Source organism: Anolis sagrei, chromosome X (assembly GCF_037176765.1).
Source record: "Anolis sagrei isolate rAnoSag1 chromosome X, rAnoSag1.mat, whole genome shotgun sequence".
Lineage (NCBI taxonomy): Eukaryota > Metazoa > Chordata > Lepidosauria > Squamata > Dactyloidae > Anolis > Anolis sagrei.
Genome location: NC_090034.1, coordinates 34,953,350 through 34,968,348, shown reverse-complemented (window position 1 = coordinate 34,968,348; position 14,999 = coordinate 34,953,350). Strand labels below are relative to the sequence as shown.

At 44.4% G+C, this 14,999-nt stretch overlaps 1 protein-coding gene across 7 annotated transcripts in view; it reads right to left on the bottom strand.

The window, feature by feature from the left end:
• Nucleotides 1-1,769: 1,769 nt before the first annotated feature.
• Nucleotides 1,770-14,999, bottom strand: part of COMT (catechol-O-methyltransferase) — a 39,084-nt gene continuing 25,854 nt past the window's right edge. For 6 of the 7 annotated variants that reach the window (XM_060785868.2, XM_060785867.2, XM_060785864.2 and 3 more), the window contains exons 2-5: nt 9,945-10,233; nt 8,136-8,329; nt 7,111-7,242; nt 1,770-5,152 (exon numbers count right to left, since the gene is read on the bottom strand). In XM_060785868.2, the coding sequence (XP_060641851.2) occupies nt 4,973-5,152; nt 7,111-7,242; nt 8,136-8,329; nt 9,945-10,233 (795 nt within the window). In that variant the 3' untranslated portion in view covers nt 1,770-4,972. Of the gene's footprint in view, nt 5,153-7,110; nt 7,243-8,135; nt 8,330-9,944; nt 10,234-11,371; nt 11,394-14,999 lie in introns of those variants that run through there. The other variant, XM_060785869.2, reaches the window with a different exon arrangement.

The window sequence follows — 14,999 nt, the reverse complement described above, 5'->3', positions numbered from 1 at the left end:
TTTCTACCTGCTCTTCAAGAGCCCACCTGTTGTTGACTGCTGTGAGCTGACCCCCTCTGTTCTCAAGCCTTTTATGCTTCCAGGGTCTCCAGCAATTGTGTCCCTGCAAACAAGAGCCAAGCAATGACTTCCAAAGAGAACAGGAGCCCTTCTGCTGGGGGCGGGGGCAGCCATGGAGCTGAGTGCAAGCTGGGCTCACACCAAAACTGCTTTGGGCAGTTTCAAATAAAGGTCAGTCTAGGAAACAGCCTGTCATTACAGGTGCAGTCACGTTTCCTTTCCACAATATTTCCCCTTTGAGACATTTCTGCTGGACTTCTATGTGACCACTGCATATGTAATGGGGTTGCTATGCAATGGGTTCTGGTCTAAGCCCCCCCCCCCCCCCCCGGCAACCCCACTTGCCAGTAAGCTTATGCGAAGTAGGGTTTAGGAGACTTCCACAGTTACGCTGCACTTGCAAGATTCCTTCCTTCATTTGTGATCTAATGAATAGGTGACTTTATCTCGTTCTCTGAAAGAACAGGCTCTGAAGACAGATACACTTTCTAAAGCAAGTGTGATAATTTCTAACAGGCTCATGAGGAGAGCGATGTTGAGAGAAAAATACGAAAGGGATGCAAACCACACACTGAATGGGATCTTCTTTTGGTCCTTGCTATACATCAAGATGCTTTGCTGTGTCCCTTATTTTTCCTTTTCAGATGCACTAACATGGCCATGAGCCAGAGCTGCTGCCAGGGAATCACAGACCTAAAGCAAATACGGTATTTCTGCCTCATGACCTTTTAGAGCTGTCAGAATCACTTGGTTTGGAGCTCATCACAGTGCAAGTATATTGGAGAATGGAGTCCAAGCGGTCAAAGGTTAACGTGGGGAACTGCAAGCATGAAATACCAGGGCCCTCATCTACTTCAAATGCAACGGACTCTGCAGCAGGTCATTTGGTTGGCTCCAGACCTCTTTGTAGAACTAGCTTTGGTTCCTCTTGTTACGAGCAGCGCTTAGGAGGCAGCCTTTTGGGCCCTACCACCCCCATAGTCTCTCAGAAGTGCTTTAGTTGTATATTCCAACGCGGACTAAGATGCAGAGAGTTTGAAAGTCTGCCTAGTTCCTTCCTTTCAGCTGCTGGTGAAAGGGACTGGTTTCCCATCCATTCTCTTCCTGTCCCTTGGTAACTTCTAATTAAGGCAATTAACTCAAGGCAGCAACTCTTGAATTAAATGGGAAGCAGTTGAGGAAGGTTTCACCATGTGACCCCGGTCGTTTGCTCTAGTGTTAGCAGATCATTACCTACTGGATGCAGCCTATATTTCTCACTTGTCTAATTGATCTTAATTAGTCTTAGAATTCTTTGTCGAAACACACTGAGACTTGTGCTAGGAAGTGCGGGACCCATAGGCAGAGGGAGGGTTTTGACTTTTTAAAAGTCATCAGGTGTTTGACACATTGAGAGCAATTTCCCAAAAGGAAGGAAGAAGGGAGGGAAGAAAGGAAGGTGGGAAAAGAAAGGCAGGAAGAAGAGAGGGAGGGAGGGAGGGAGGGAGGGAGTGGGTGGAAGGAAGGAAGAGAAAGAAGGCAGGCAAGGCGGCTCTATTGACCACAGGGGGCCATGAACAAGTGGGCACATTGGTAAGGAGGCACATTGGCAAGAAGCGTCTGTGGGGGAGAGAGGGACAGTTTATAACCCTCAGCCCATTCCTCATTGTGTGTTGGCCCTGGAGCAAAGTGTAGTTGATGTGCAACCAACAGAAACAAACACAACAAAGTGATGATCTGCAAGTTTTTATAATGAAGTAGATGTTTTTTAAAAAGATAGGCACACAAGTAACAAAAAGCACAGGGACAAAGTTGGTTGTCCGCTTTGGAAAAGCAAGCTTACGTAGTACTACATTGCAAGGTATCTATACATCTATATCCTGTCGTTTGGGGCATATGATAAGGAGCCCAAAGTTGAGGCTCTCTGCGTTGTCGATCTTGCTCACCTTTAAAGGATGCTGCTTTTCAAAGAGCCATGAAAAAGGAATCCCAACGCAATGGGGTCACTGACTAGACAAGCAACCATTCCGGAAGCTCTTCCAGTGTCTGGATTGGCAACTTTGGTGGCACACCATGTGAAGTGAAGAAGGGATGAAGAGAGAGAATATGGGAGCACTTTGGGGAACGTCCATATTTTTTGGCATTCTGACAGACAGCTCTGTTCAACTGGTGTTTTGAGAAAGGCTGTGGGCATGCAGTTCTAATACGTACATTATGTCTGCCAGACTTTACGGGGATTCCTTTGTGATGAACTACTGGTGAGCTGATTGTGCTAGTTGGAATGGGATACCTGGTTTTTCAATGCTGTGACATGGTGTTTGTGCGATCCTGAAAGTGTGTATGTCAACCTCGCACTATCTGGCTGTATTGGACCCCAAGTCCCATTGACCCAAAGCTGGCAGGGGGATCAAGTTGGAAGTCCAAGGCAGCTGGAGGGCACCCAGTTGATGATGGCTGTGTGGCTACAAGATATGACTACATTTGGAATAGTTTTTTTCTAGCCTAAATAATCTTGAGCACCTCAAGTGTGACAGACCTTTCATCTAGCTTTCCTCACTTTCTTGGAGGAGAGAGACATCTGCCCATGCCGTTAGTGTGGGCATCACAGAACCATAGAGTTGGAAGAGACCCCAGGGGCCATCCAGTCCAACCCCCTTCTGCCATGTATGAAAAGCACAATGAAAAGTACCTCCGACAGTCAGCTATCCAGCCTCTGCTTAAAATCTTCCACCACACCCCGAGGCAGAGAATTCCACAACTGAACAGCTCTCCTTACATTCAGGAAGTTCTTCCTAATGTTCAGATGGAATCTCCTTTCCTGTAATTTTAACACGTTCTTAAGTGCTTCCCAATTCCAGGATTCCATAGAATGGCACTGTGAAAGCCGAAGTGGAATCATAGTTCTATACTGATGTAGTGTGAGCTTTGAGGATTCTGAGTTTGGGTGACTTGCAGGCAGCAGCAAGGCTTTCCACCCCCCAATGCCATTTCCTTCCCTCTTAAATGAGGCAATATGGGGGGGAACCAGGAGCAGACGTTTGTGGAACTGAGGCCATATACGAGCAGATGCTTGGCTAGGGGGAGGGGGGGGGGCGGTGAAGGAGCTGAGAAGTGGGGGAAGAAGCTCTGCACCCAAAACCGGAGGAACGTCCTCCTTCCCTAGCTTTCATTTCTTGGTCAGAGAGTCTGGTCTTAGAACCAACTTGCTCTGATTTCATTTGGCTCCAGTTTGGGGCCTATGGCTTAGAGTTGCTTTTTAATAAAGAACATAGTCTCAGTGGTAAAGAACATGGCTGAAGTCTTCTTCCTCCTCCCAATGGAGACATTCCTTGGCTTTGACCTGTCTTTAAACCAACTAAACACATCTTTGGCTCTTAAACAAATCAATAAATCCAGACAGAGTAGTAGACAGGACAGACCCTAAGCGGCTTGGGAGAGTCCACACTTTCCTCCTGCTGCTTTTGGTCCCATGACGTGGTGCAAGAAGTTGGAGAAGTTGTTGGCCAGAAGTGCTTTCTAGGGCTGACTTCAAAACGAGGTATCAATTTTTGGGATTGGAAGGAAAAGCAGAAGAATTGTGGTTCTTTCTCCTTTCATTCTGCAACCAGAATGGTCAAAAATGCACCATCTGATACAAAAATGCAGGACTTGCACACAGAAGGTGGCGTGTAGTGTTGCTTAGCACAACACAGCCCTACTGCTGGGCCTGGCACTTTTTATCCCTCTAAGGAAACCGAGTTGGGCCTCTATGTCTACATCCCCAAATCTGGTCCCTACCAATTACGAAGGGAGGCAACAGGAATGTTCTTGTCCTGCTACATATCAGTCAAGAAAAAACCCCTTGGGATGAGGCTCCAAAGATGATTTTGTCCGTCCTTGGCTACAAAACACCAAAGCTTAGCCCCTGGCAGATGGAGCTAAGTTGGCTTCGGCATGTTTAGACAAAAAAGATGCAGAAAGGGCACTTGGCCAATTTTAAAAAAAAAAAACTTCAAGAGGAAATAAAAGCATTAACCCAAACTGAAAGGAAAAAAAACACCACAAATTGGGACTTGGCTGCCTAGCCTATTTGCCCTCCACATTGGCAGGTTTGAGTTGGCAGATTTTGATTATTTTTCTGTACCTAAAATATTCTCTGTAGGGATCTCTAGGTCAGGCCTGCACAAATTGGGGTTCTCGTGGGGTTTTGGACTTCAGCTCTCAGAATTCCTGGCCATTGGACAGGCTGACAAGGGCTTCTGGGAGTTAGAGGCCCAAACACCTGGTGGGCTGCAGGTTGCACTCTAGGTCCTCCAGTGCAATGCTTTGGTCAACCATTACAGTCATGTTAGAAGACCTAGCGATCCCCATAAAGAACACCTCTGTATGGGGCTCTTTAGGTCTTCCAGTGTGGTTCTATGGTCAACACCCAGTGGACGTTGACCACAGAGTTGTGCTGAAGGATTGAGAGATTTCTGGGGAGGTGTTCTCTCAGTTAAAAAACCAACCCAGCATTTTTCTTTGTAGGTTCTTGTGGGTTTTTTCGGGCTATATGGCCATGTTCTAGAGGCATTTTTCCTGACGTTTCGCCTGCATCTATGGCAAGCATCCTCCATAGATTTCGCCATAGATGCAGGCGAAACGTCAGGAAAAATGCCTCTAGAACATAGCCATATAGCCCGAAAAAACCCACAAGAACCTAGTGATTCCAGCCATGAAAGCCTTCGACAATACATTTTTCTTTGTGTTTTTCCCATTTTTGTGGGATTCCTGGACTACTAATCTTGGCCAATGTGGAGGGCTGGTTGAGCATTTTGGTTCACACTAGCTTGTCCTCCCATATCGCAATGGTTTCATATCATAGGACCCAAACGACAGAAAGCTACAATTCACGTTGCGTGTTCACACAGACTAAACAGAAGATGGATACGAATGTCGCGCACACACTCGCTCTTCATCCCTGGTACACGGCCTTCTCCATGGCGTCCTCCGCCTTCATGTACTCCAGGTGAGAAGGGTAGTTGGTGCACTCAAAGCGCTCGTGGCTGCGGACGTACTTGAGGAAGTCGGGAGCCCCCGGGTAGATGATGTTGTCGGCCAAAAGGACCGATCCCTTCCGCAGGAGGCCACATTCCTGGAGAGAGAAAGGCGGTCAAATACTTTATTTTACCAAGAATTTGTTTTGCAATTGATTTGTGTTGGTTTTGTTGAGGCTATTTTTTTAAAGGAAAAAGCATTCAAAAATGTAAAGCAGCAACAACAGCAGTAGCAGCAGTTTGGCAGATCAGATCAGTTTGGCAGTGCCCGCAGTAGAGCAATAGAGCTTCAGCAGCAGAGAAGCAGTCAAGCTTAAAAAGTTATAAAAGACTTCATTCAAAGAACTATTTAATGATATAGGAAAGCGAATGGGGGATCTAGCTATCTAACTAAATTCCATCAGACGTCTTGTCTCTCCATGCTCACAGGAGAAGACCAAAAATGATGGACTCAGGAGCTTGCCATGTGCTCAGAAAAAGAGGCGAGTCCCTGAGAAATATGAGTCTAACCAGAATGGTGATAGGAGGAGAGAACAGAGTGATAGACAGACAGAGAGGCCAATAGGAGAAGGGCTTTCCCCTGCCAATTAACTCATCTGCCGATCTAAGTCCTTGGTGAAGATTGGTGAGGACTGCAAGGTGTGCAGATGTGATTGACTTCCAACCATTGTTTCATTCATTTTAAGGGGACAGCAACCTGGTCTTCCACAGTCTGGGACACAAAGCAAGTGACACAACATCTGCACATTTTCTCCAAGGCACAAGACTTTCCAAGATTTGAGAACACAGGACCCAGAGCTCCCCTTGTCCATAAACTTACAGGGGATTTTAACACCTTTCCATTTTTCATTCCAAAACAAATGGAAAACAAACAAGTGTAACACAAACTCATTCCTTATTCAGGACTCATTCCTTTGACTCCCACTTCTCTTCATTCCTAAAACAAACCAGGGTCTTTCCCCCAGTTTTCTATGCATTTTGAAAACAAAGGCACACTCCGTTGGAAGCCATGAACCACTTTCGACCTCTTCTGAGTCCTTCCGCAGAGGGCTGTTCACAATACTGAGCAAGGTACAATTTTGAGATAGTCTCTCACTCAAAATTGTCCCTTGTACAGTTCTGTAAACAGCTTCAGACAGGACCCAACTGTGAGACATTGTCTGGAAACCCTCCCAGAACCTTTTTCCAAAGGTTCCTGCCACAGAAAACAAGGGAGTTGTGTGAAATAAAAGACCGAATGATTACGCAGGGGCTGAGATCTTGCATCATCAAACTACGACAAAGAGTGTTTTCTTCCGTATTGCCAAGTTGGCTCCAAGGTTACGAGATTGTAAGTTGGCTGTACAATCTTGCAACTACAGAACAAGGGGGAAAATGTCTTTTGAAGCTTTACACGTTGCATTGGGCTACCTTTTGGGGTAAGCATTGCCAGTGTTTTTACTTTTTAATGGCAACTTCACAACTACTCATTACTACGTATTTTGGCTGTAACAGGTAACCTTGGGAGTTTAAATTGAGCTTTAGTGGGATTTTAAGGAAATGTTCCCCTTCTACACAGAACTCATACATTTCAGGGTTTGCAAATGCACCCGTATTTCCGAGAATATCAACAAGTGTTCTAACAGGACAGCTTTGTTCTGAAAGGCTTGATATGCTCAGATCCAGTGGTTTGGTCCTCGACCTGCTTTGGGACCTCAATTCCCCCAAATGTCACTCAGCCAGCCTGGCCTGTGGAGAAGGTTTCTGGGAGTTGAAGTCCAAAAGATCTGAAGAAACAAAGGTGGAGAAGCCCCACTCTAATTTCTGACCCCCGAAGTAAGAAAGTGGCTTTTCTTGGCCAAGGGAGGAGGTCACAGACAAATAAATCCAACATTAAAATATATGGTAACATACAACTCAGTTTTCTAATTGCAACCAAAACAGTACCATCCAAACATACACAAGAATGGTAAACATACAGGGGACAGATTTGCAGAATTCAACAAGAATCTCACAGGTGGTGCAAGAAGGAGCCTAAAAAGTTCAGGATTTCCCAGAAGGCATTGCTTCAACTGACCTCGAGAAGGATGGTGTCTGGGGCATATCTGTCCTTCCAGTGGTCCAGAAATACAAAATCCAAGGTGTCCACCTTGTATTTACTCTTCAGCTGAGGGATGATGTCCTGGGCATGGCCCTCAAGGATGGTTACCTGAAGGCAAAATCATCTGTGTTACACCTTGAAAGAACTGCTAGGTCGCAGCCAGTGCTTGGAAAAGTTTCTTTATTTTGGGCAAGGTGCCCTGGGTAATCCTGGGAGTTGTCTTCCCAAACAGTAATTTTTCCAAACGCTGGTCCCAATGTTGAGAATGGCTTCCAATCCCTGCCTCATTCTGTCATGCTGATTTCTGGCTCCAAATGTTTGTTTTCATTTCCCACAAGGTGTAAGGTCACCTTAGGCCTCGTGGGATATTAAAACAGTACCAATGGTCAGCTGATGCTGATTGCAGGAAGGCCGCCCCAATTATGGATGCCAGGAAAGGCTGGATTTTGGTCCTCCGTCCCATCAGCTGGCTCTGTTTCAGAACCAGGCACCAAGTACATCTATTTGCAGCCACTCTGCACTAAGATATTGACTGGCCCTGGCACACACAAACACAAAACCTAAACCCAAAGCTTGCCAAGTTCACTTGCAATCTTCTAGGGGTTTGCACACACTCTCACTTGGATGCAAAATAAATTAGCTTGGATACTCCTTCCCCAAATGTGATTATAAAAGGGATGACCTTGCTTCTGGGGAAAGGCAACGGAGGCACGCCACCTTCCTTGACAAATGGCAACCCAGAGGCAAACACAACATCTTATTCACTTATTATAATTTTAATGCCACCTTTCAACCAATATGGAGACGTGGCACAGCAGGTCTGTATGTTTCTCAATGCCGATTTGCCCCTTCATGTAGAAAAAAAGCAGACTTTTCTTGTAGGATATGTCTGAGGATGAAGGGGAGAAACCTCCTCTAAAAATAAACGAAAAGCTGGGGCAAATATGACATCACCATGGCCCAAATCCCACCAGGTTCTCGGTCAAGCCAAACCCACACACCTTATCACTGAGCCCAGCCAACTCGATCATTTCTTTCGCAATGGGTATGAACTCCGGATTGGATTCAATGGAGAAAAAACGAGCCTTGGGTTTCAAAAGCCGGGCAATCCGGATGGCTGAGTAGCCGCAGTAAGTCCCCAGCTCCAAAGCGGTGGTTGGGTTGGCCTCCTTGACGATTTCATCTAGGATCAGACCTAGAAGACACAAAAAGTTGGGGAGAGAAAGGTTCGGTTATGTCCAATGAGTGATAGGAACTGGTGGAAGCTATTTTTTTCTCAAGGGGAAGGGGTTTGTGGAGAGAAGGCATTTTTCACAACCATCAGGGAACAAAGGTTTAAAAAACAACAACAGAAACTTGAGCTTAAAAACAGAAGGCATTTTGCAGCCCTGGAGCATAGTGAAAATGATCCAAAGTAACAAGCATAAAAACTATGGCACAAGAGCACACGTCACACCTGAGAGAGGAGTGCTCTGGGAGTATATAATACTAAGATTATTATTATTAATAATAGTTACCCACCTCTCCAAACAGCTCAAGGTGCGGCACAACAGAGTCAAAACATACAAACATAAAATACATACAATAACATACATAGATCAAAACACACCATTATAAAGAACATATACCAAACACAGGGTACAAAAACCAACATACGGTGGCAATAGAATGCAAATTTAAAATTCATGATTCGAGTTGACTGGGTCAGCTTGCCGGAAGAAATGGGTCTTTGGTTATGTTTTAGGTTCTGTGCAGGAGAAGGCCATCGTGTAGGTCACCTGGACCCAAACTATGTAGGGCTTTGAAGGTCAAAACCAACACTTTTTGTATTTTGCCCAGAAACTAATTGGCAGCCAGTGGAGTGACTTTAATATGGGTGTGATATGCTCACTCCTAGATGTTCCTGTAACCAATCTGGCTGCTGGTGTTTTGAACTAACAGGAGTTTCCGAACCTGGTACAGAGGTAACCCAATGTACAGGACATTGTGGAAGTCCAACTTTGAGGTGACCAGCACGTGCCCCACTATCTTTAGGTCCTCTGATTCTAGGAAGGAGCACCCCTGGCACATCAGACAAAGCTTGGAAGAGGACTTCAGATTGAGTCAGCAATTTGTGGGTGTTTTAACAAAGCCAAGTGGATCTAACTCTACAGTTTTCTGCAACAGAATCCAATCTGTTTGTCAAAACGGCAGAACAGATTTCAGAGTATGGGAGAGGGTGAATGAAATGAAGTCATTTCTTTCAAGTCCTCACCTGGTTTTGAAATTAAACTTATCTGTGATATTTTCCAAGATCCCGGTATAGTGCTCCCATCCAAAATAGAATGAAATAAGTTTGTCAGCACTGGAGGTGACTGCTCCTCAAAAATTTAGAAAGGAAACAATCCAAACCATCTACATGTGGGCTGTTACTATGCCTCAGTCTTGTCGTAACCGTAATAATTAATTTCCCAAACAGATACATTTTGAGCAAAAAGATCCTTTTGATCATTTGGAAATTTTATGGAAGGAAGAGATAGAAAATCAATTATGTTGGTTAAAAATAAAAATAAAGCAAGCATTACTACATTAATATTTTCATATTAAAGGTCTGATTAGTACCATTAATGGATGAGATGTTGTCCAAATTCTAAAACGGTTGCTTTTAAAAATGGATTGGCTTCATTCAAAAACACTGCTCTAACAACTACTCTTAATGCTTCCCTTACTGTTTGAACTGACATTTCCAGTATTGTGTTGCTGTTGATGTAGTCATGACACTATTTAACCTGTTTGGGAATCTTCCCAATAATAAAGAGTTGGGTTTTTACCTTTCTCATCCCCAACATTCATGGCCCACTCACTCTTGGAGCAGTATGCATCAATGCAGTTCAAAACACTCTCTGGGTCTCCTTTGACGGCATTGTAAGAGACCGAGTTCAGGATCCGCTGCTCTTTGCTCTGATCCATGACAAAGTTGGTGATTCTCTCAAGCACGATTTCGTTCCAAAAGATCTTTGCATGGACGTTATTCCGGAGGAGGACGAAGAGAGCCACCACAAACAGCAGTGAGCCAACGCCAATGGAGACAAGGGCGGTCAATATCCAGTTATCCAACATCTGATAGGAGAGACAAATGGAAAAGCAGACTATCAGTTAAGGCAGCATCAGAAAAGAAACAGACAAGCCATGAACCACTTTCGTCCTCTTGTGGGTCCTTCCACAGATGGCTGTTCACAAGACTGGACAAGGTACAATTTTGAGATAGTCTCTCACTCAAAATTGTCCCTTCTACAGTTCCGTAAACAGCTTCAGAAGGGACCCAATTGTGAGACATTGTCTGGGAACCTTCCCAGAATTCCCTGCTGCCTTTTTCCAAAGGTTCTGCCACAGAAAACAAGGGAGTTGTGTGAAATAAAAGACCGAATAATTACGCAGGGGCTGAGATCTTACATCATCAAACTACGACAAAGAGTGTTTTCTTCCATATTGCCAAGTTGGCCCCAAAGTTACGAGATTGTAAGTTGGCCATACGATCTTGCAACTACAGAACGGGGGGGGGGGGGGGGGGGATGTCTTTTGGAGCTTTTCACGTTGTATTGAGCTACCTTTTGGGGTAAGCATTACCAGTGTTTTTACTTCTAAACGGCAAATTCACAACTAGTCATTACTACATATTTTGTCTGTAACAGGTAACCTTGGGAATTTAAATTGAGCTTTGGTGGGATTTTAAGGATATGTTTCCCTTCTACACAGCACTCATACATTTCAGGGTTTGCAAATGTCATGTGGTAGGTACAAAGAACATTTCAAGAAGGGGATTAGGTATACGGACCTTCCCCTGACCTGGAACCCATGAAATGCGTTGGATTACAAGGCCTGGCACTGGATATTGGGAAGTGCAGTCATGCACCACAAGCAAGCTCCAGTTTGGAGAAAAGCTGGGTTAAAGAACATCCCAAGTAACCTTGTGTGTTCTTGCCTCTCCCCCACCCCATTTTTTTTGAAGATTGCTTAATAAAGCAACACATTGCCCTTTGTTTCCAAAGTGTCACAGATAACACTCCTCTGGCCTAATCTCTAGAAAGCAGAGTCCCATTTAGCTTGCTCCAAAGTCACCACTGAGCTGCAAAGCTAGCAAAGAAAACTTGCTTTCTGCTTTCCTTCTTCAAAGGCGGCTTGGACAAAACTGGTTTTCTTCAAGGCAGAGAAAACAACAAAACAGACCCCGCATGCGGGTTGATCGCACCTCCCTTACCTTCTCTTATAGGGAAAAAAGACAACTGGGAGAGGATTAATTGTCCTTGTGCTCCAGCCAAATTCCTGAACGTTAGACAAAGGGAAAGCAGGCATGAGAAAGCCAGCGGTTGGAACAATGGAGTGCCTTGTCGTTCCCACACGACGGGATGGGTTTGGCACTTTGCTACGAGCATCTGACCAAGTTGGGTCTATTGTTTGCAGGAAAATCGAGTCACAATGTTATTTGGGCCCTTTCTTTTTGTCTCTTTACATACTATCATTAAATAATCTTATTGGTTTGTATGGTTTTTAATGCCATCTTTAAGCAGACGACCCTCAGCTGTATTTCTCTACTCCAGATCTCTCTTCTGGCATTGTACTGCAACATGTCTCCAACGAAGGCTTATCGCACTAGAGAAAAAATCCACTTAAAATCTGGTTTCTGCCTCCTGCAGAATTCTGGGGTTTGTAGTTTAGGGAGGAGCCTTTAACAGCTTCACTAAACTACAAACCCCAGAATTCTACAGGAGGCAAAACCGGATTTTAAGTGTTTCTTTTTTTCTGTAGTGTGATGAAGTGGCAAGTTATTTCAGTACAGATGCTTGATAGCCACCAAAACGTTAACATGCCCAAGGCAGAAAATACAGCATTTCTTTTTCTTCCCAAATCGTCTTTACAACCTTCTCCATCACTGTTAACAACGTGCTCACTGGCTCTCTGAAGGAAGTATGCAGTCTTGGCTTTATTTTGGACTCTTCTTAGTCCTTTGCATCTTACACGGAGGTTGGAGCAAAGTCACGTTGATTTTTTGTCTTTATAAGGCTGCCAAAATCAAGGCTTTTCTTTCTGCTTCCTCTGCTGAGACTAGTTCACGGCTTGCTCATTTCCTGCCTTGATTATTGATATCTTCTTTTGACTGGTCTTCTGTCATCTCATTGCGGCCCACTGGTTTCTGGTTTTCATTCCTGAGTATCTTTCTGGACTGTCATTTTGATCATGTCATGCCCTGTTTGATATCTCTTCGTTGGTTACCCAATTCTTCAAAGATTCAATACAAATTTCTTGTTTTGACATTCAATCCCTACAAAACCGAGCTCTCCCTTATCTTTCCATCTTTATTTCTTTTGACCAGCCTGCAATTTAGGGAAGTCTAGGCTTCTCACCAAACCAAGCGTTTTCTCTTCCTCGGCTTGGCTTCATCCTTCTTCTCCTGAACATTTATGGACTGCTCCTTCCTTCAAGATTTTTAAATCTCATTTCAAAGTTTTGTTTTCCAAAACTTTTGGAATTTTAATTAGACTCTTGTACATTTTGACTATGTGTATCAGTCTGCTTTATATTGCATTTTTAAATATATATATATATCTCAATGATTTGCTTTACAATGGAGAACCTTCTTGCAGCAACACCAGAAGCACTCCAGAAGTGGCCAGCTACTGGTCAAAGGACATTTAATCAACTACCAAACTCACAATTTTTGTATTTTGTCTGTTTGTTTGCTTTGTTCTGTTAGAAATGTAATCTAATTGACTGGTTGCCCTGACACGACAAATAAATAAAAAATTGCTTTACAACTGCCACTGTATAGTTTCATATTTTTTTATTCCTTCCTTCCTTTTCTCTATGTGTGTACACATATGTTTTAGATGGTATGTCACTGACAGGACCCACTGGTTTGTTTTACTTGTAAAGTGTGTGTATGTTGATAAATGATAAAGAATACAGAAACCAAGACAATTTGCACTTATTGTGCTAGCTATTTAAGACTTTTGCAATAAAATCTTTAAAAAGAGGGGGGGGGGATTCCATGCTTCCTCCGCATACTAAATCCTCTTACTGCAACCGGGATGTGAACTGACATCTCACTATATCATCATATGATATCATGTAATGACTGCCTGATGTAAGGCATCCTGAGTCTCTCTTCGGAGGTGGGGAGGACGGGATAGAAATGCCCAAAATATATAAATAAATATTCCATCAAAACTAAGGTGTATTTTTTTCCATTTAGGTTAAGTTAAAGGTTTTCCCCTGACATTAAGTCCAGTCGAGTCTGACTCTGGTGATTGGTGCTCTTCCCCATTTCTAAGCCGAAGAGCCAGCATTGTCCATAGACACCTCCAAAGTCATGTGGCTGGCATGACTGCATGGAATGCCATTACCTTCCCGCCAGAGAAGCACCTGCTGATCTACTCACATTTGCATGTTTTCAAACTCCTGGGTTGGCAGAAGCTGGGGCTAACAGCGGGAACTCATGCCACTCCCAATTCGAACCTGTGACCTTTCGATCAGCAAGTTCAGCAGCTCAGCTCTTTAACCCACTGTGCCTTAGACTCAATGGTGCCTTACATTTGCTAGTTTTAGGGTGTTTATTTTAGAAATATTACCTCTAAGAGAGGAGGAGGAAGAGGAGCTTCTGCCCCAATGGCTCTGCCAGACCCCCACCCTTTTGTCCTTAACTCCAGCCAGATGGCTATTTCCTGGTATTTTAGCTAAGCACTGACTCCTGCTTCCACTGCCTTCCAAAAATGGGCCCATAGACTGCAAGATACACTCATGCAGACAAGATGGCTTTTACATTTCTCCCTCCTTGCCCCACAGGAAAGATTGCACCATAAAACTACAATGAAACTAAAAGAAAGGTGTTGTGTATGTAGAGGAAATTCTAAAAAATACTTCTAAAAAAGGTTTGAGGAAGGGGAAAGGAGTGTTTGTATATGGTCCTGTTAATGGAGAGAAGAGATGGGAAATGTGCAGCTAGTGGGATGCAACCCCCCCCCCCCCCCCCCGCACTAGCATTAGCCAGCATCATCAATGAGAGCCAACAGAAGGTAGAGGCTAAAATGCTGGACCAAGTCTTGGGCAACCCAATTTTCAGTCCTGCAAGTCACAAAAACTCTTGGGCCAGTAGCCTGCCTCGCAGAGTTAAGAGAAGAACCGGGCACAGCTGCAATCTTGACCTCACTGGACAAAAGGCAAGCTGTAAATGTTCCTACTCGGAGGAACGCAAGCTCCCCATAAGCTAGACCTAGCTGTGCCAGCCATCCATGGAATCTTAAGAAAACGGTGCCCCCGGGCACTGCATGGATCCTATTTAAACCTGGCTGGCAGCCGCAAGATATTCAGTACTAGCGTGCTTTGTGCTGGGTGTTTGGTGGGAGGAGTGAGGAGGTGGAAAAATCCCGCCTTCCTCTCCCTTTTAACTTCTGATCATTTATGCAGGACGCGTGTGGAAATGGGGGAAATGCTTCAGGTTGCCAAGGAGACTGCCTCCACTCAGCACTCTGGGTGTTTGATCACCCATCTATTTATTGCAGCAAAGGGAATGCTTTTCCAGAACTTCCAAGCACCTCGTGATTTGCCCCCTGCACAGACACCAAAGTGCCAAAGACACCAAAGTTCTCCTTTCCTTCTTGGTGGAAAGCAGACGTCTCCCTTAGAGGAAAACCGGCTCACCATATGCCCAGATGTCTGCATTCATGGGTTCAGCCACCACCCATGGCTTCAAAATATTTTCCCCAAAATGTATTTATGTATTTACCACACTTATATCCAGCCTTCTCACCCTGAAGGGGACTAAGGGTGGCTTACAACAGAGGCACAATTCGACGGCTTGAGTACATATAAAAATAAAACAACATATACAT